The following is a 13,101-nucleotide window of genomic DNA, read 5'->3' on the forward strand; positions in this document are numbered from 1 at the left end:
TTAATACACAGAATATCTTACTCTGTGTTCCCTTTTCTGTTCTTGGGACATTTTAGTTTTCATAATTCCAAGCCTGTAGAAAGATTACAAGACAGTACAAGAGACCCCACACCTTCTTTCCCTACTAGAGATTTTGCCAAGTTTACCTGTAGTCTATTGACTCTACCATTTTTCTCTTTGTAGAAATACCTTGAAATATGCATTTTTTTTTCCTAATCACTTGTAATGAAGCTATAACTTAAAGTCACTTACTACTGAGCGCTTGGTCCCTACTGAAACTCATGTTGCAGCTCGACCCCAGTGTATTCCTAGGTGGTGGGATTTGAGAAGAAGTCCTAGGGAGCTTGCCCTCTGAATGGAGTAACCTGCTCTGTATGTGTGCTTCTTGGCTGTCAATCAAAGCTTCAGGACAACACCCCACAGACAGATACTCTTTTGAGGCTGAGCTCAAAAACGACTCAGAACCCAGTCTCTCTAGTCCACATCTGGAGCACCTCAGCCAGTGGGACAAGCTGCTCGTTCTATTTTTTCTGCTATCCTCTGGGGAGAGTGTGGCTAGGAAGAAAGTCAAGATGCAGGGCTCACCTTGTGTGCTCTCGTCCCCCAAAGGCCAGGGATTTGCACCCGGGGGCTCACTGCCTGGAAAAGGTGCATTGTGTAATGAATCTTGTTTTACGGTTCTTTTCAGATTCCAATTACTGTTATAACCGGAGAGAGAAATCTATATATCAGCCTATTGTGTAGCTAGCCTTCAAATTATTTAATGAAATGACCCTATTTAGATTGGTTGTGATCTTGTTGCCTTTTTATACAATGCTGCTCTGTAAACGGCATGATTATCATACAAACTTATCATTCTGATAAGTCTGTACAACAATTACTGCTGGATCTAAGTCAGAGGACAAATGCCAGAATCTGCTAAAAAGGTTGACATTCATATTTATCTTTAAAAACGTGTGTGTGTGTGTGTGCGTGCACGTGTGCACTTCTATGCTGCGTGGGCACATGTGTCACGGTGCAAGTGTGGGGGCCAGAGAACAAGCTGGTGGAGTCAGCCAACGCCTTCTGCCTTTACATGGGTCACGGGGATTGAACTCGGGTTGTCAGGCTTCAGGGTAAGCCCCTTTGCTTGCTGAGTCATCTCGCTAGGCCCACGTCTATTTTTATTTGTCTGAACTAAATCCTCTCCTGGGTCTTTTCATAGTCACGAGGAGCCTGGGAATTCACCTTCCTATCTGATGCCTTGTCTTTTTGCACAGCTACTCTAGAAGCTCTCCCACGCTCTTTGCTTCTGTCCTTCCCTACTCCAAGCTTGCAGGTCCACACCCGGGACCTGCTCCTGCATGTCCAGCGTCACAGTGGTCTTTCGGCCACAAAAGAAAGCAACGAACTGCCTTCCGTAGGGAAAAATAAACAAGGAGATCTAGAGAAATCAGTGATAAGGCATTCTCTATCAATCATTAAAAAAAAATGTAATCTTTAAGTACACACATTTACAAACCCAAACGGTGGAGGGCTGTAAAATAAAATCACAGTGTTCTAACTGGAACTACAAAATGCAAACAGCTTAGTATTCTCAGAATCTGTTTTTACCAGCCAACTAACTATGGTTAGTTTAATTAAGTAATGGTCCGAATTTAAAATTTCTCTGCCCCAGATGAGAAAAACAAAATCTTGTGTCAAAAGGAACAATGGGGGCTTAAAAAATTAATTTTCACTAAAGATAACTTGGGGGGCAGACATGGGAGGAAGGGGGGGATGTGAATGTATGTGTTCCACCCTGCTCCAAGCTTGTCTTCCTCGAGGCAGCACCAGAAGTTAAGCCTTACATCTCCACACTCATCAATCGTGGTGTAAGCTTTCACCCCAGAGTGCTCTGCACATCCTTTAGCCAGCGCCCTGTACCGTGCTTGATCTCCTTCCCAAATGGGGTCTGTGGGCCTGAGAAGAACGGATACATGCTCTCCCTTAGAGCCAGGAACCTCCACAGCCACTTCAACCTTGATCTGACTGAGAGGATCAAGTCCTCTCAAGTCCTTTAAAGCCACCATCCTTTGTCTTTCACAGCTCACCCGACCTTTTCGGGTGAGGACCGCCTCTCTGCTCCGACTCCTAGCATAATTGGTTTATTCAAGAGTACGGCCTCAGGCTGGTGAGCTCGCATGGTTGGTAAAGGGTGCTTCCCTTGCCAACATGAGAGCCTAAGTTCAACCCTGAGAAGCCAGATTTAAAAAACCAGGCACAATGACACATGCTTGTAATCCCTGGGTTGGGGATCATTATTAGCCAGCTAGCCAAAGCAATAAGCCAGTCAGACAAATCAATAAGCCAGCCAGTCAAATCAATAAGCTTCAGGTTCAGCGAAAGATCCTGTTTCAAAGCAATAAAAAGACTGAGAAATAACACCTGGCATCAACCTTTGGCCTCCCGGAAATGTGTGCACATGCGCACATACGCACCTACGCATAATGGAACTGGTAAGTACATACACCACACATGCAATGGACATCGCAAGGACGAGACCAAGCAAGGTAGAAGGGGCACCTGAGGGATGAGACCTGAGGCTGTGCTCTGGCCTCTGCAGCAGTGTACATACGTGTGCCCCCCTCCTCCCAAACAGCATCTGACCTATACAGCAGGGGAGATGGAGTGTGTGGGGAAGGACAGGGTTGTGTTAGTGTTGAAAAAGGACAGATCTCTAAGTGAGGGATCGGGCAGAGAGAGCGCATGCACAGGACAAGATGTAGTTTTTTAAACTAATTTTTCCTTTTATTGGGAATAGATCCTTGGTCGGGTGGCGGCGGCGCACGCCTTTGATTCCAGCACTTGGGAGGCAGTGGCAGGGGGATCTCTGTAGAGGTCTACAGGGAAGAATTCCAGGGCAGCCAGGGCTACACCAAGAAACTCTGTCTTGAAAATCCAAAATAAATAAATAAATAAATAGATGAAAATAAATTATTTCTCATACACCGAGAAACCCTGTCTTGAAAAACCAAAATTAATTAATTAATAGATGGAAATAGATTATTTCTCAATATACCGATTCCAATTCCCATCCTTCTATTCCTTCTAGTTCTTTCCCCCACCTCCCCTCCGGATCCATCCCCTTTAAACATATTTTTTAAATCCCTTGCCAGCGTGTCAGAAGGGGAGGCTAGCAATAGCATGCCGCTTGTGTGCAGAGATGTGTGCAAAGTGGGTGATCGTGGGTTTGAAGCGTGGGGGGAGGCGTTTCTAGGAACTGTCACTGGCTCAAACGTTCTCTCAGAAATTCCAGAGGGGTTGGATTCTGCCTGGAGAACGTAAAGGGATGGACGTGGGAGTGGCGTGCCGTCAGCTGCATGGTCAGCTGCGTTTGTGAGGGGCTTCAGTGAAGAACATGAGCCGGCAGAGGAGCCCTGAGCTGAAGCCACTGAGAAAGGCACGGGGATGCGAAGCAGTTCCTCAGGTTAGGTGTTGAACATGGATTTAGGAAGCAGACGGTTGGGGTCTGCTGCTGGCACGGTCCAGCGTGTGATACAAACAGAGCCGCTGAAGAAGACTAGGGACACCACTGTCTGAAGAGGACTGGGGACACCGAAGAGGACTGGGGACTCTGTCTGAAGAGGCCCCTTTCTCACTCTCCCTTCACCACCTCTCTGCCCAGCTGACTCCTCTAGCATCTTACTCCACCGTAGGCTGGCCTTCTGCCATCCTATACACGGCTCCCTTCCAACCGGTCCAGTCCCTTGCCCATCTCTCTGATCAAAAGCTCGGAGCTAGGAAGGGCTCAGCACAGGCCACTTTACTCTCACTCTTCTGCTTTTATCCACCCCGCCCCTGACCAGATCCCTTCCTGTGACCCCAAATGACCTCTATCTACTTACACTCCCAAATGTCTCCTAGCAAACCCTCACCCTGGCTTGAGGACCATCCTCGCAGCACCACGGCTTTTCTGACGGTCTTCTGTAACAGCTCTCGGGAACTTGACTATCTGCTTCCGCACATAGTCATGATGATAAGTTCAAAGTATAAATCAGATCTTAAACCCATAGACCAGATCCCTAAATATACTTCCGTTTCCTGTGGCTGTCATTGCAAATGATCACAAACTTGGAAAGTTAAAACAACAGAAGTTTATTCTTCACAGTTCTGGAGGCCAGAGGTCAAGGTGTTGACAGAGAAGCGTCCCTCCAAAGGCCCTGGGGAGCCCCACCCCCTTCTCCCTCTGGGCCTCCTCTACTCTAACTGCCTAGCTGCAGTCTGCCCGCTGGCCTCTGGCTTCCTATGGCCTCCCCTTATCTATTTTTCACTTGTTTGTTTGGTTTGGGGGGTTGGGTCTCCCTATGTAGCCCAGGCTAATCTAAACTCTCAGTAATCCTGCCTCGGCTTCCCTAATGCTAGGGATTACAGGCACGTGCCACCGCCACGCCTGGCTGGCTATTCTGGGTTTTCTGTTTGAGCCTGTGTTTCATTCTGCATCTCAGGCCGGCCTCGCTGCCCTCACAGTGGTCCTTCCCCCCACCCAGGCCCTCACAGTGGTCCTCCCCCCTGAGGCCCTCACAGTGGTCCTCCCCACCCACCCCAGGCCCTCACAGTGGTCCTCCCCCCTGAGGCCCTCACAGTGGTCCTTCCCCCCCCCCCCCAGGCCCTAACAGTGGTCCTTCCTCCGCCTTTCCATGCTGCATGGCAGGCATGACCAACTGTGCCGTTTTGTTTTAAGGGCATTTGTGACAGAGTTTACTACTCAGACGATCTCACCTCAAGATCATAAACTATGACTATCACAATCTTTTTGCCTGTAAAAAGACTCACCAGAGGTTCCAGGGTCTAAAACTGAGGCAACTCTTTTGTAGGCCCACCAGCCGCCATTTAAGTCCTAGCAAGTCCGGCTGCCCACCCTCCAGCTCACCTCTCCCGTCTGAGTCTGAGTACTGGGCTCCATCCTTTATGGAAGTTTCCTACTTCTCTAAGACAAGGTTTTCCCCACCCTTGGCCTTTCCTACACGGCTCCTCTTCTGCTATCTACCTAGCTGAGTCTTCAGGGCTCCGGTTAAGAATTACTTCTGTGGACAATTACTCCTTTAACTCTTGCTCCATTTAGATCCCCCCCCCCCCCCCCAGTGCGCTGTCCTTTTCCTCAGCGCTGACTGTTTCTTTGTTCCGTCGAGGCAAAGTTAGTTACACAGGGATTTGTGGGCTGTTTGTCTTTCCCACTGGACTATGAACTCTTTATATCATTTTAGGACACACATCTGTTTTGTTCTCTCATGTATGTATATTTAGAGCACATGATAGCGTGGGCTAAAGGAATATTAAGTCAACAGTCCCGCCTTCCGCCTTTTGAACTGCAAAGGAAGGACTTGGAATACTGAGCATTCAGCCGGAACACCTCTCACCTATTTCAGACTTACTGCGCCCCGCCTGGGCCGGGCAAGCCATAAAACTGAGCAAACAGAAAAGGCATATCTGATTGTTATTAGTAAATTCTAAGGACTTTCCTGGCCATCCATTCTGCCACGGGTACGGCTGGATAAGTAAGGTCTTTGTTCCCCGTTCTGTACTCTCTATACCTCCTGGCCAAATGAACGGACTGTAGTTTCTCAGGATTGCTTGAGGAAACTGATACAGACTGACTTTCACCTTCGACCTAATACTAAACCAGAGGATTAACATATGTATTATTAAAAAAAAAAAAACCCTCTTCTTTGGGATGCCTGGAATTCTCCAGCCTCTCTTCTTCTCCACCAATAATTTTTAAATTGAAATATAATTCGTGTACCATAAGTCTTACCCTTTGCTACACGATCAGTGTTTCGTACCAAGTGGAATCCCTGCCACTCACTCCAGAATGTTCTCATCACATTACTCTTCCCTCTGACCAGAAAAGGAAAAGCCTCAATGAGCAACCATTGCCTACCCCTCCCTCTTCAGAGCCCTGGAACCACGGACGTCCTGCACACAGTCTGTCTGGTCATCCCCTGTACGTCCGCGAGACTGAAACATGGAGACACGACATGATTTACAAAGAGTTGCTTAGAGAGTGAGCACCTGCATGTACAGAAACTTTCTGTATGTAAAAGCAAGCAGGAAAAAATGCTAATGTTTCTAGTGCATGTCCTTAAATGTGGCCCCAGTACATCTGACAAGGGCAGGGTCCTCAGGATAAACATTCTCAGGACAACACAGCTCACTGGAAAGAGGCAAGAGTATGGGGGTGTTCCTGAAGAATCTCTTTTAAGAGGTGAAGCAGGAGGATCAAAGTCCAAGTTATCCTTGGCTACATAGCAAGTCTCAGGACAGTATGGGATTCATGAGACCCTGTCTCAAAAGAAAAAGAAAAAAAATCACTCATGCTACTGGCGGAAAGGTACCTGTACTCATGGACAGGAAAGAGTGGGAGGTTGCGGATTAGGGGACAAGCTTGTTCTTTTGAGCCCACGACTTTGAAAGGAAGCGTGTCCACGTGTCCTGGGAACCACTTATTTCCTTGTAGAGTGGACAGGATGGGTCCCGGGGAGCCTTATCATTTCCAGTTTGTTCCTACGTAGCTAATGCACGACAGTGCTGACACCACTTCTGGATCACTACTGGTTAACAGCGTCTTACATGGCCAAGCGGGAAACCTGACTTTCTAAATACCCTATCTAAACTTTTAAGTAAGGAAAAGAACCACAGGTTTATGTAACTATCACGCCACCGACATAAATGTGTACACAGGAATTTGCTTCTACAGGCTAAAATCATTGGAATCTGCTTGCAAAAATTATTATTAGGCATACATACATTGTATTGCGTGCCCTAAAATACTACTAACAAAAAGAAACCGACACTGCTCAAAATGCATACATCTGAACCTCAGTTTACGATTGTTCAAAAATGTTACTATAATAACATTCAAAAAGGTTATTAAAATAGCAATTCAAAAAGACAATTCCAATCTAAATTGTACTCATTAAAACCGAGACACTAAAACTACTAAGAGTCTACAACTAAAAAAAAGATCTGACTTTTACCTGGACTATTTTAGTCTGCTAACATCAATGCACACGCAAGAGCCGACTATTGGCTGGGTAAACACACTTTCCCTTACAAACAAGGTATTTCAAGTAAAAGGAAGCCTTCTGAGGACTATATTATCATTCTTTAATAAAAACAGCCGCTAAGCTGCTTATGTAGATAATCTAGTCACAGGACTGGCTGGTAAACAACAAGATGGAAACTCCTTGCTTACCAAATGCTTTTGTGGCATTTAATTGAAGCATGTAAATTCGCTCAAACGATCAGCCCCCAACTGTCTACAGCAAAATAGAGAGCTTGGGTGGATAACAATAAACTGGAAATAAGAAGTGAAGGAATATTTGCCCGCTTCACTATGGTGTACTTTTGGAATGAAATTGGAGCACACCAATTTCATAAAATTGATAAACCACAACTCGAGCTTCCTCTTGTTATGAATTACAGATAGAAATAAGCCACCAGCCTAAAGAGTCAGAACTACCAATATAGAGGAAAAGGTAAACACAGAACTAAATGCTTTAGTCTTAAAAGCCTTTCTCTCTTTTGATAGGGCATCAAGATACTAACATAATAATAATTTCAATATTCACTTCCAGCTTGCAGCCATCTTCCTTCTCTCATATGATAGGGGGCTAACAAGAACAAAACAGCAAAAAGAAAAATTTTGCAAAAATGTAAAAGAAAAATTGTTTCAAGAGGACATGGGGAAGGCAAGAAGGCATGAGGAGAATTTCATTCTGAATGAGTATTTTTATGTATTTTACGTTAATAACATTAGGGCCAAGCATTGCCCGCAGAATCTGGACACACCTTCATAAACTTTAAGGTTGTTGGATAACTTACAGAAAAGCGGAAACAGATCTTCACTCAAGAGTCAACGAGAACAAAGCAGTCACAAGAACACACAGACTTTAATTTTTGACATGGTCACTCTAAACAATTTGCATCAATTCAGGGTTTACATGGCTCCTCCACCCAAGCTGTCAAGTGAACACGGAAAACAATCTTCTTATGAGTTCCTGGGGACTGGTTCACTGTGGAGCACGCATGTTTCATATCACAGTCAAGGAACTGGGACTCACTCCCAAGTTTAGCCTGTGACTTCTGGATAAAACGATAGGAAGGAACCAAAAAATGTCTTAAAACGTATTTACTTCTGAAATAATTTAGTTTGGGAAACATCTACATTCTTAGTGAAAGAATTACTTGGAAAGTTTCAAACTCTTAAAAAACAACATCAGTTCAACAACTGTCAAAATAAAATGACTATCAAACTAATTATCATCCCATGCGCTGAGAAACACGCTTCAGAGGAGCTCGGCTCATGGAAGCTTAAACTCCGCTTCTCCGTCTTCCAAACTGAACACAGCTGAGCTGCTTAGCTCTACCTATGTTAAAAGCAAAGACACAAAAGTGTTCCTTGAAATCACAGTAGGTGAGTAGGGGACAGGAAGGTGTATAATTGACCCTTCCTATAGAAAGGGACCCTCAAGAACCAATCGGGCTATTCAGACAAGAAAACTGAGGCCCCAGAAGGCCATCCTTCTGCTGTGAGAGCTGCCAGGCTGCCAGGTGTTGGCAATGGGCTGGCAGGCAGCAATCAACAACTACCAATACAGTCTTTCTTCCCTTGCAATCTTAAGAGAAGTCCTCCAGATTTCCAGGTGAGCAAGAACTCAGGCGAGCTGAACACTTTTTGCAGGCCTGGGCCCACTTTCGGTTCCACCCATTTCAGCCAACACATTTGGGGTTAACCTCAGAGAGGCCCCAGTCCTGTTTACTTTAAGTGACTAGGCGCTAACAAATGGAGCCCCATTCTGGTCCGTTCACAGCCTAAGGAAGGGCAGTCAGAAGATGCCCTACGCGCGCACAAACCGGTTCACAGAGTGGATGGCTTGCAGAGTCAGCGATGTGAGGTATCGATAGACAGGTCAGTTTTACTCCAATAGCTCACGCTTACGAAGCACGGAATGTGTGAATGTCCCAGCACCCAGCATCTCATTTGGCCCGAGTCTAGGTTTCTGAGATAGCTTTCAAAAAAAAAAAAAAAAGACCTCCAAACTTGCATTCAGACCAGTCTCCTCTTCCAATGAAACATCAACCTCAGGCCTTTTTCTCAAGATAAAATTTCCTCCACTTCTATCTGATCAAAGACAAATTCATTTCTAAAAACCTCAAACTTAATGTGCTGACTAAAAGAAATTCAAACCCTACATATTCAAAACAGTAATAGCTCTAATTACACATTCACAAGTTTTGATAAAAGAAAAAGAAAAAGATAAGCAATGAATTTCCCAATCAGCATGAATCATACCCCATTTTGCTTGGGCTTTTACATTCTTTAATATTAAGTCTTGCACTCAAAGTGTGTATTTTGTGGTGCCGTGGGTCTGACGCAGGGTCTTGCACCCGCTTCTGAGCTACATCCACAGCCCACACTTAAGAGTTTTGTGCATCTCAATTCACAGCAGCTTCTTTAAAGAGAAGTAGGGAACCACAACGACAAAGCTTTTTAAATAGAACAAGCCCCGAGGAAAGAAGGCACTTTGAAAGATTGAGCAGCGATGCTCTGAGCACCCAGCTTCGGAGTGACATCGCCACATGAACCATGGCTTCCCAGTGTTCTCAGGGCCAGCTTCTGGGTGACTTCTAGGAAGAATACAATCATCACTGGGCACTCTGACTTTCTAGGAGCTACTGCCAGCTCCCAGACAGAAGATGCTCTCCTGCTATTGTCTATTTCTCAAAACGCCAGAGCTGGTTTTTATCAAGGGCGTTACATGTTTTCATCTGCACACTGGGTCGGCCTTCAGCTGTCCGGAAAGCAGTAAGGCACAGTCCTGTGTGAGGGTGAAAAATCGTGCCGTCTTCTTTAAAAAGCCAAATGATGTTGACCGGAGTAGGGAGACCATCCTTGGGACAGTTTTGCATCCCTACATGAGTCTTCTGTTCAGGGACCTCTGCACATAATTCAGTCACAGAATTAAATCGGATTTCTTTGTTGGAAGTGTATTCAAAGAATTGATTGCCTCCTTGGCCGTGGCATCCAAACAAGGAAAGGCTAGCACCCGTGGGGTTGCTGTCCGGAGCATTATAGTCTAAGCACTCGGAAGAGATGCCCATGCTATGAATAGCTCCATGCCAGCCAGGTCTATCCTCAGGGACATGTAAGTTAGAAAACACATTTTTCAAATACCAGTCGAAGCTCTGGCATTTCAGCCGCTCCCTCAGCAGCTTCCTTTCAGAAATATCGCCATAGGCCTCCTTCCGAGCTGGAGGGTTTCGGTTATAGAAATGCTCTTTGTATTCGTCCATCCAGACTTCAGCAGCCCTCGCCGTATTCTGTAGGAAATTGGGACGAGCATATGGCGCCCGCTTGGGGAACACGTGGCCCACATGAGAACATGGATGGATCTCCAGTTTGCCTCCACACTGCCAAACCCTGAAAGACAGCTCAAGGTTTTCACCTCCCCATACTTCCATGCCCGTGTCATAGGTTCCCAGGTACTGAAAATACTTCTTGCTCACGGCAAACAGGCCTCCTGCCATGGTGGGTGACCTGATAGGGTCAATTCTTGATGTTCGCCTGTCCCGTTCATGTTTGGGGACAGAATGCCACTGGAATGTTAGGCGCCAGTCAAACCCACCGATCATGGGCTCCCCAGTCTGCATGTAGAATTCAAAAGTATTCCAGTCGATAGTATCAATAACAGGGCATACAATTGCTGTTTCATCGTTACCAATTCTTTCTAAAAGTGGCTCCAACCAACCAGTGTTACACTCACAGTGGCAATCCAGGAATGTGAGGACATCCCCAGTGGCAAAAGTGGCCCCAATGAGGCGGGCCCGGACCAGCCCCTCTCTCTTATTCGTTCTAATCAAGCGCACTCTATCGAGATTACTGATGTAAGTTTCGAGTTGCGACTTCAAATAAACTCTGTCACTCAAGTCATCGACCAAGATGATCTCCTTCAAGAGTACCGCAGGAGACGTTTCTAGAACGCTGTGAATGGTTCGAAGCAGAGTGGACCAGGCTTCGTTGTAGAAGGCAATGATAACGGAGGTGGTGGGAAGCGACCTGTAGTGGAACGTCTTGGCTTTACACTCGGGCATTCTTTTATCCTCTATGTGGCGGTGCAGGGAGATCCTGTCACTGACGTAAATATTAATGGCATATCTCTCAATGAGTTCTTCTTGCTGTTTCAGTTCACCCTCATTGAGTTGCAGTTTGCTCGCTCTCCCCCATTCTCCAAGAGCATGGGAATCTGCAGGGGGTTTTATGTAAAGAGGCTGAGACAAATCCTCTTCCCCTGTCTCAAGGTCCGAGGGCCTCCTTGGCCCCAGCTCCTTGGCATGGCCGGCTCCTGGGGAGGCATAGAAAGTGGAGACAGAGAGCTCCACCAGGATATAAGCCAGTGTTAAAAGCGCTAGCAGAAGGCAACTCTTGCCTGCCCAGGTCCACCTCACGGCCATCCGGATCCTCATGGGTCGTGCGTGGACGCGGCTACCCAGCCAGCACGCGGGGGAAGTGCTGCGGACCCAGTAGCTGGAGTTCCCGGCTCAGGTAGGGGCGACCTTCCAACCACGTCCCTCCTTTCATGTAGGCGCTCGGCTCCCTCCAGGACACCGGAGTTTCCCGGGGGCCACTTGAGACCCCCTCCCCTTGCTCCCCGGCCTCCGGTGCAGCTCAACTGATCGGTCCCCACTTCCTCCTGCTCGTCTCAGAACTTTTTCACAAACTCTCCAGCCAATACTCCACCCTCCCCAGGCCGATCACAAACCCCTCCCCTTCCCACTCACTCCTCCTGGTGGTTAGTTCACGAAAGTTGCCTGTCAGGCCCAGACCGGCCTCACCGGGACTGAACAGAGGCCAGGGGACCTATAGTGGTCCAATGTGGCCCATCGCGCCTGGCTCCCTCAGTCAGAGACGAACGAATAGGAGAGAAAGGGTTTCTGCTAAGTGACCATTGCTTACCGTCACAAAAAGAAAGGAAGAAAAAAAAAAGACGACTTACCAAGTTGTTTGCTGTTGGGGCTGAAGTCCACGGAAGTGATCGCAGCTTTGTGGCCTTTAAAATAACGTTCCAGAATCGGGTCCTCCTAGGATGGAAAGTTGGCAAGTTTTGAAAGCAGGTGCAGAATTTGAACTCTCGGGATCAGAGGCCAGCGTTGCCGGTCCCCCGAGGCCGGAGAGAACCCCGCCTCGTCGGTGGGCAGCGAGGGAGGCGTGGGCATCACCTCCGGGGTGACAGGCACGGGAACTGCCCGTGCCCCCCGCCGGAGGAGCCCCCAGCCCAGGCTCCGGAGCGTGCAGCCCAATAAATAAATAAAGGTGCACGGCGCGCCCTTTAAACCTCCCAGGTGATTCTGACGCAGGCATGGCGCGAAAGGCGGCCGGGAAGTCGGGGGTCCGAGCTCCGGGAGCCCGGGAGCAGCGCTCACCGCCCCGCCTGGGCACGGCGCTCCCGGTGCCGGGCGCCGAGCGAGCGATCGGCCGAGCTCCCGGGCCGGGGGTCCTCCCTACCTGGCCCCGCCGCCATGGGGTCGGCTCGGACAGCCGGCGGGGACCTTACCGGGACGGAGGCCATGCGGGGAGCGGGCAGCTCCGGGGCCTGCGGGAGCCAGGGAGGGGCGGGGACGAGAGGGGGGACCGTGCGGCGCCCGGAACCGTCAGCCCCGAGCGCCGGCGCCTCCCGGTCACTACAACAACGGCGGCCCAATCAAAACCCGCGCTCCAGGCGTGGCCAGACGAGCCCCGAGACGCCGGCCGCACAGCGGACGACTGACGGCCCGGCGGGGGCGCGCCCGTGCGGGTTCCAGCGCTCGTACATAGCGGAGCCCAAGTGCATCCGAGGTGGCAGATCCCCGGGTTGGTGTGCTGGGGAGACCCGGGACGGGAGAAGCGGGGAGTAGCCTGGGGCGAAATGGGATCCGTGGGGGGGCGAGGCGGATGTGAGCCTGTGATCGATGCCATCAGAGTTCCATTACACCTTAAAGAGACCGCGCCCAAAGCGAGCAAACGGATCCGCTACACCTTGTGAAGACCGGAGAGGGAAACTTGGAGGTTCAGGCATGCTGGTTTCTGTAACAGTACATTCAAAG

The 13,101-nt window shown here is 48.4% G+C and overlaps 1 protein-coding gene across 3 annotated transcripts in view; it reads right to left on the reverse strand.

The window, feature by feature from the left end:
- Poc1b (POC1 centriolar protein B) overlaps positions 1 to 12,694 on the reverse strand; it is an 87,868-nt gene extending 75,174 nt beyond the window's left edge. Inside the window, exons 1-2 of one of the 3 annotated variants that reach the window (XM_085683152.2) lie at positions 12,573 to 12,694; positions 12,015 to 12,099 (exon numbers count right to left, since the gene is read on the reverse strand). In XM_085683152.2, coding sequence (XP_085539278.1) covers positions 12,015 to 12,099; positions 12,573 to 12,587 — 100 coding nt within the window. In that variant the 5' untranslated portion in view covers positions 12,588 to 12,694. The other 2 variants (XM_085683154.2, XM_085683155.2) reach the window with 2 other exon arrangements.
- Positions 12,695 to 13,101: the final 407 nt, after the last annotated feature.

Source organism: Myodes glareolus, chromosome 26, assembly GCF_982192425.1.
Source record: "Myodes glareolus chromosome 26, mMyoGla1.1, whole genome shotgun sequence".
Lineage (NCBI taxonomy): Eukaryota > Metazoa > Chordata > Mammalia > Rodentia > Cricetidae > Myodes > Myodes glareolus.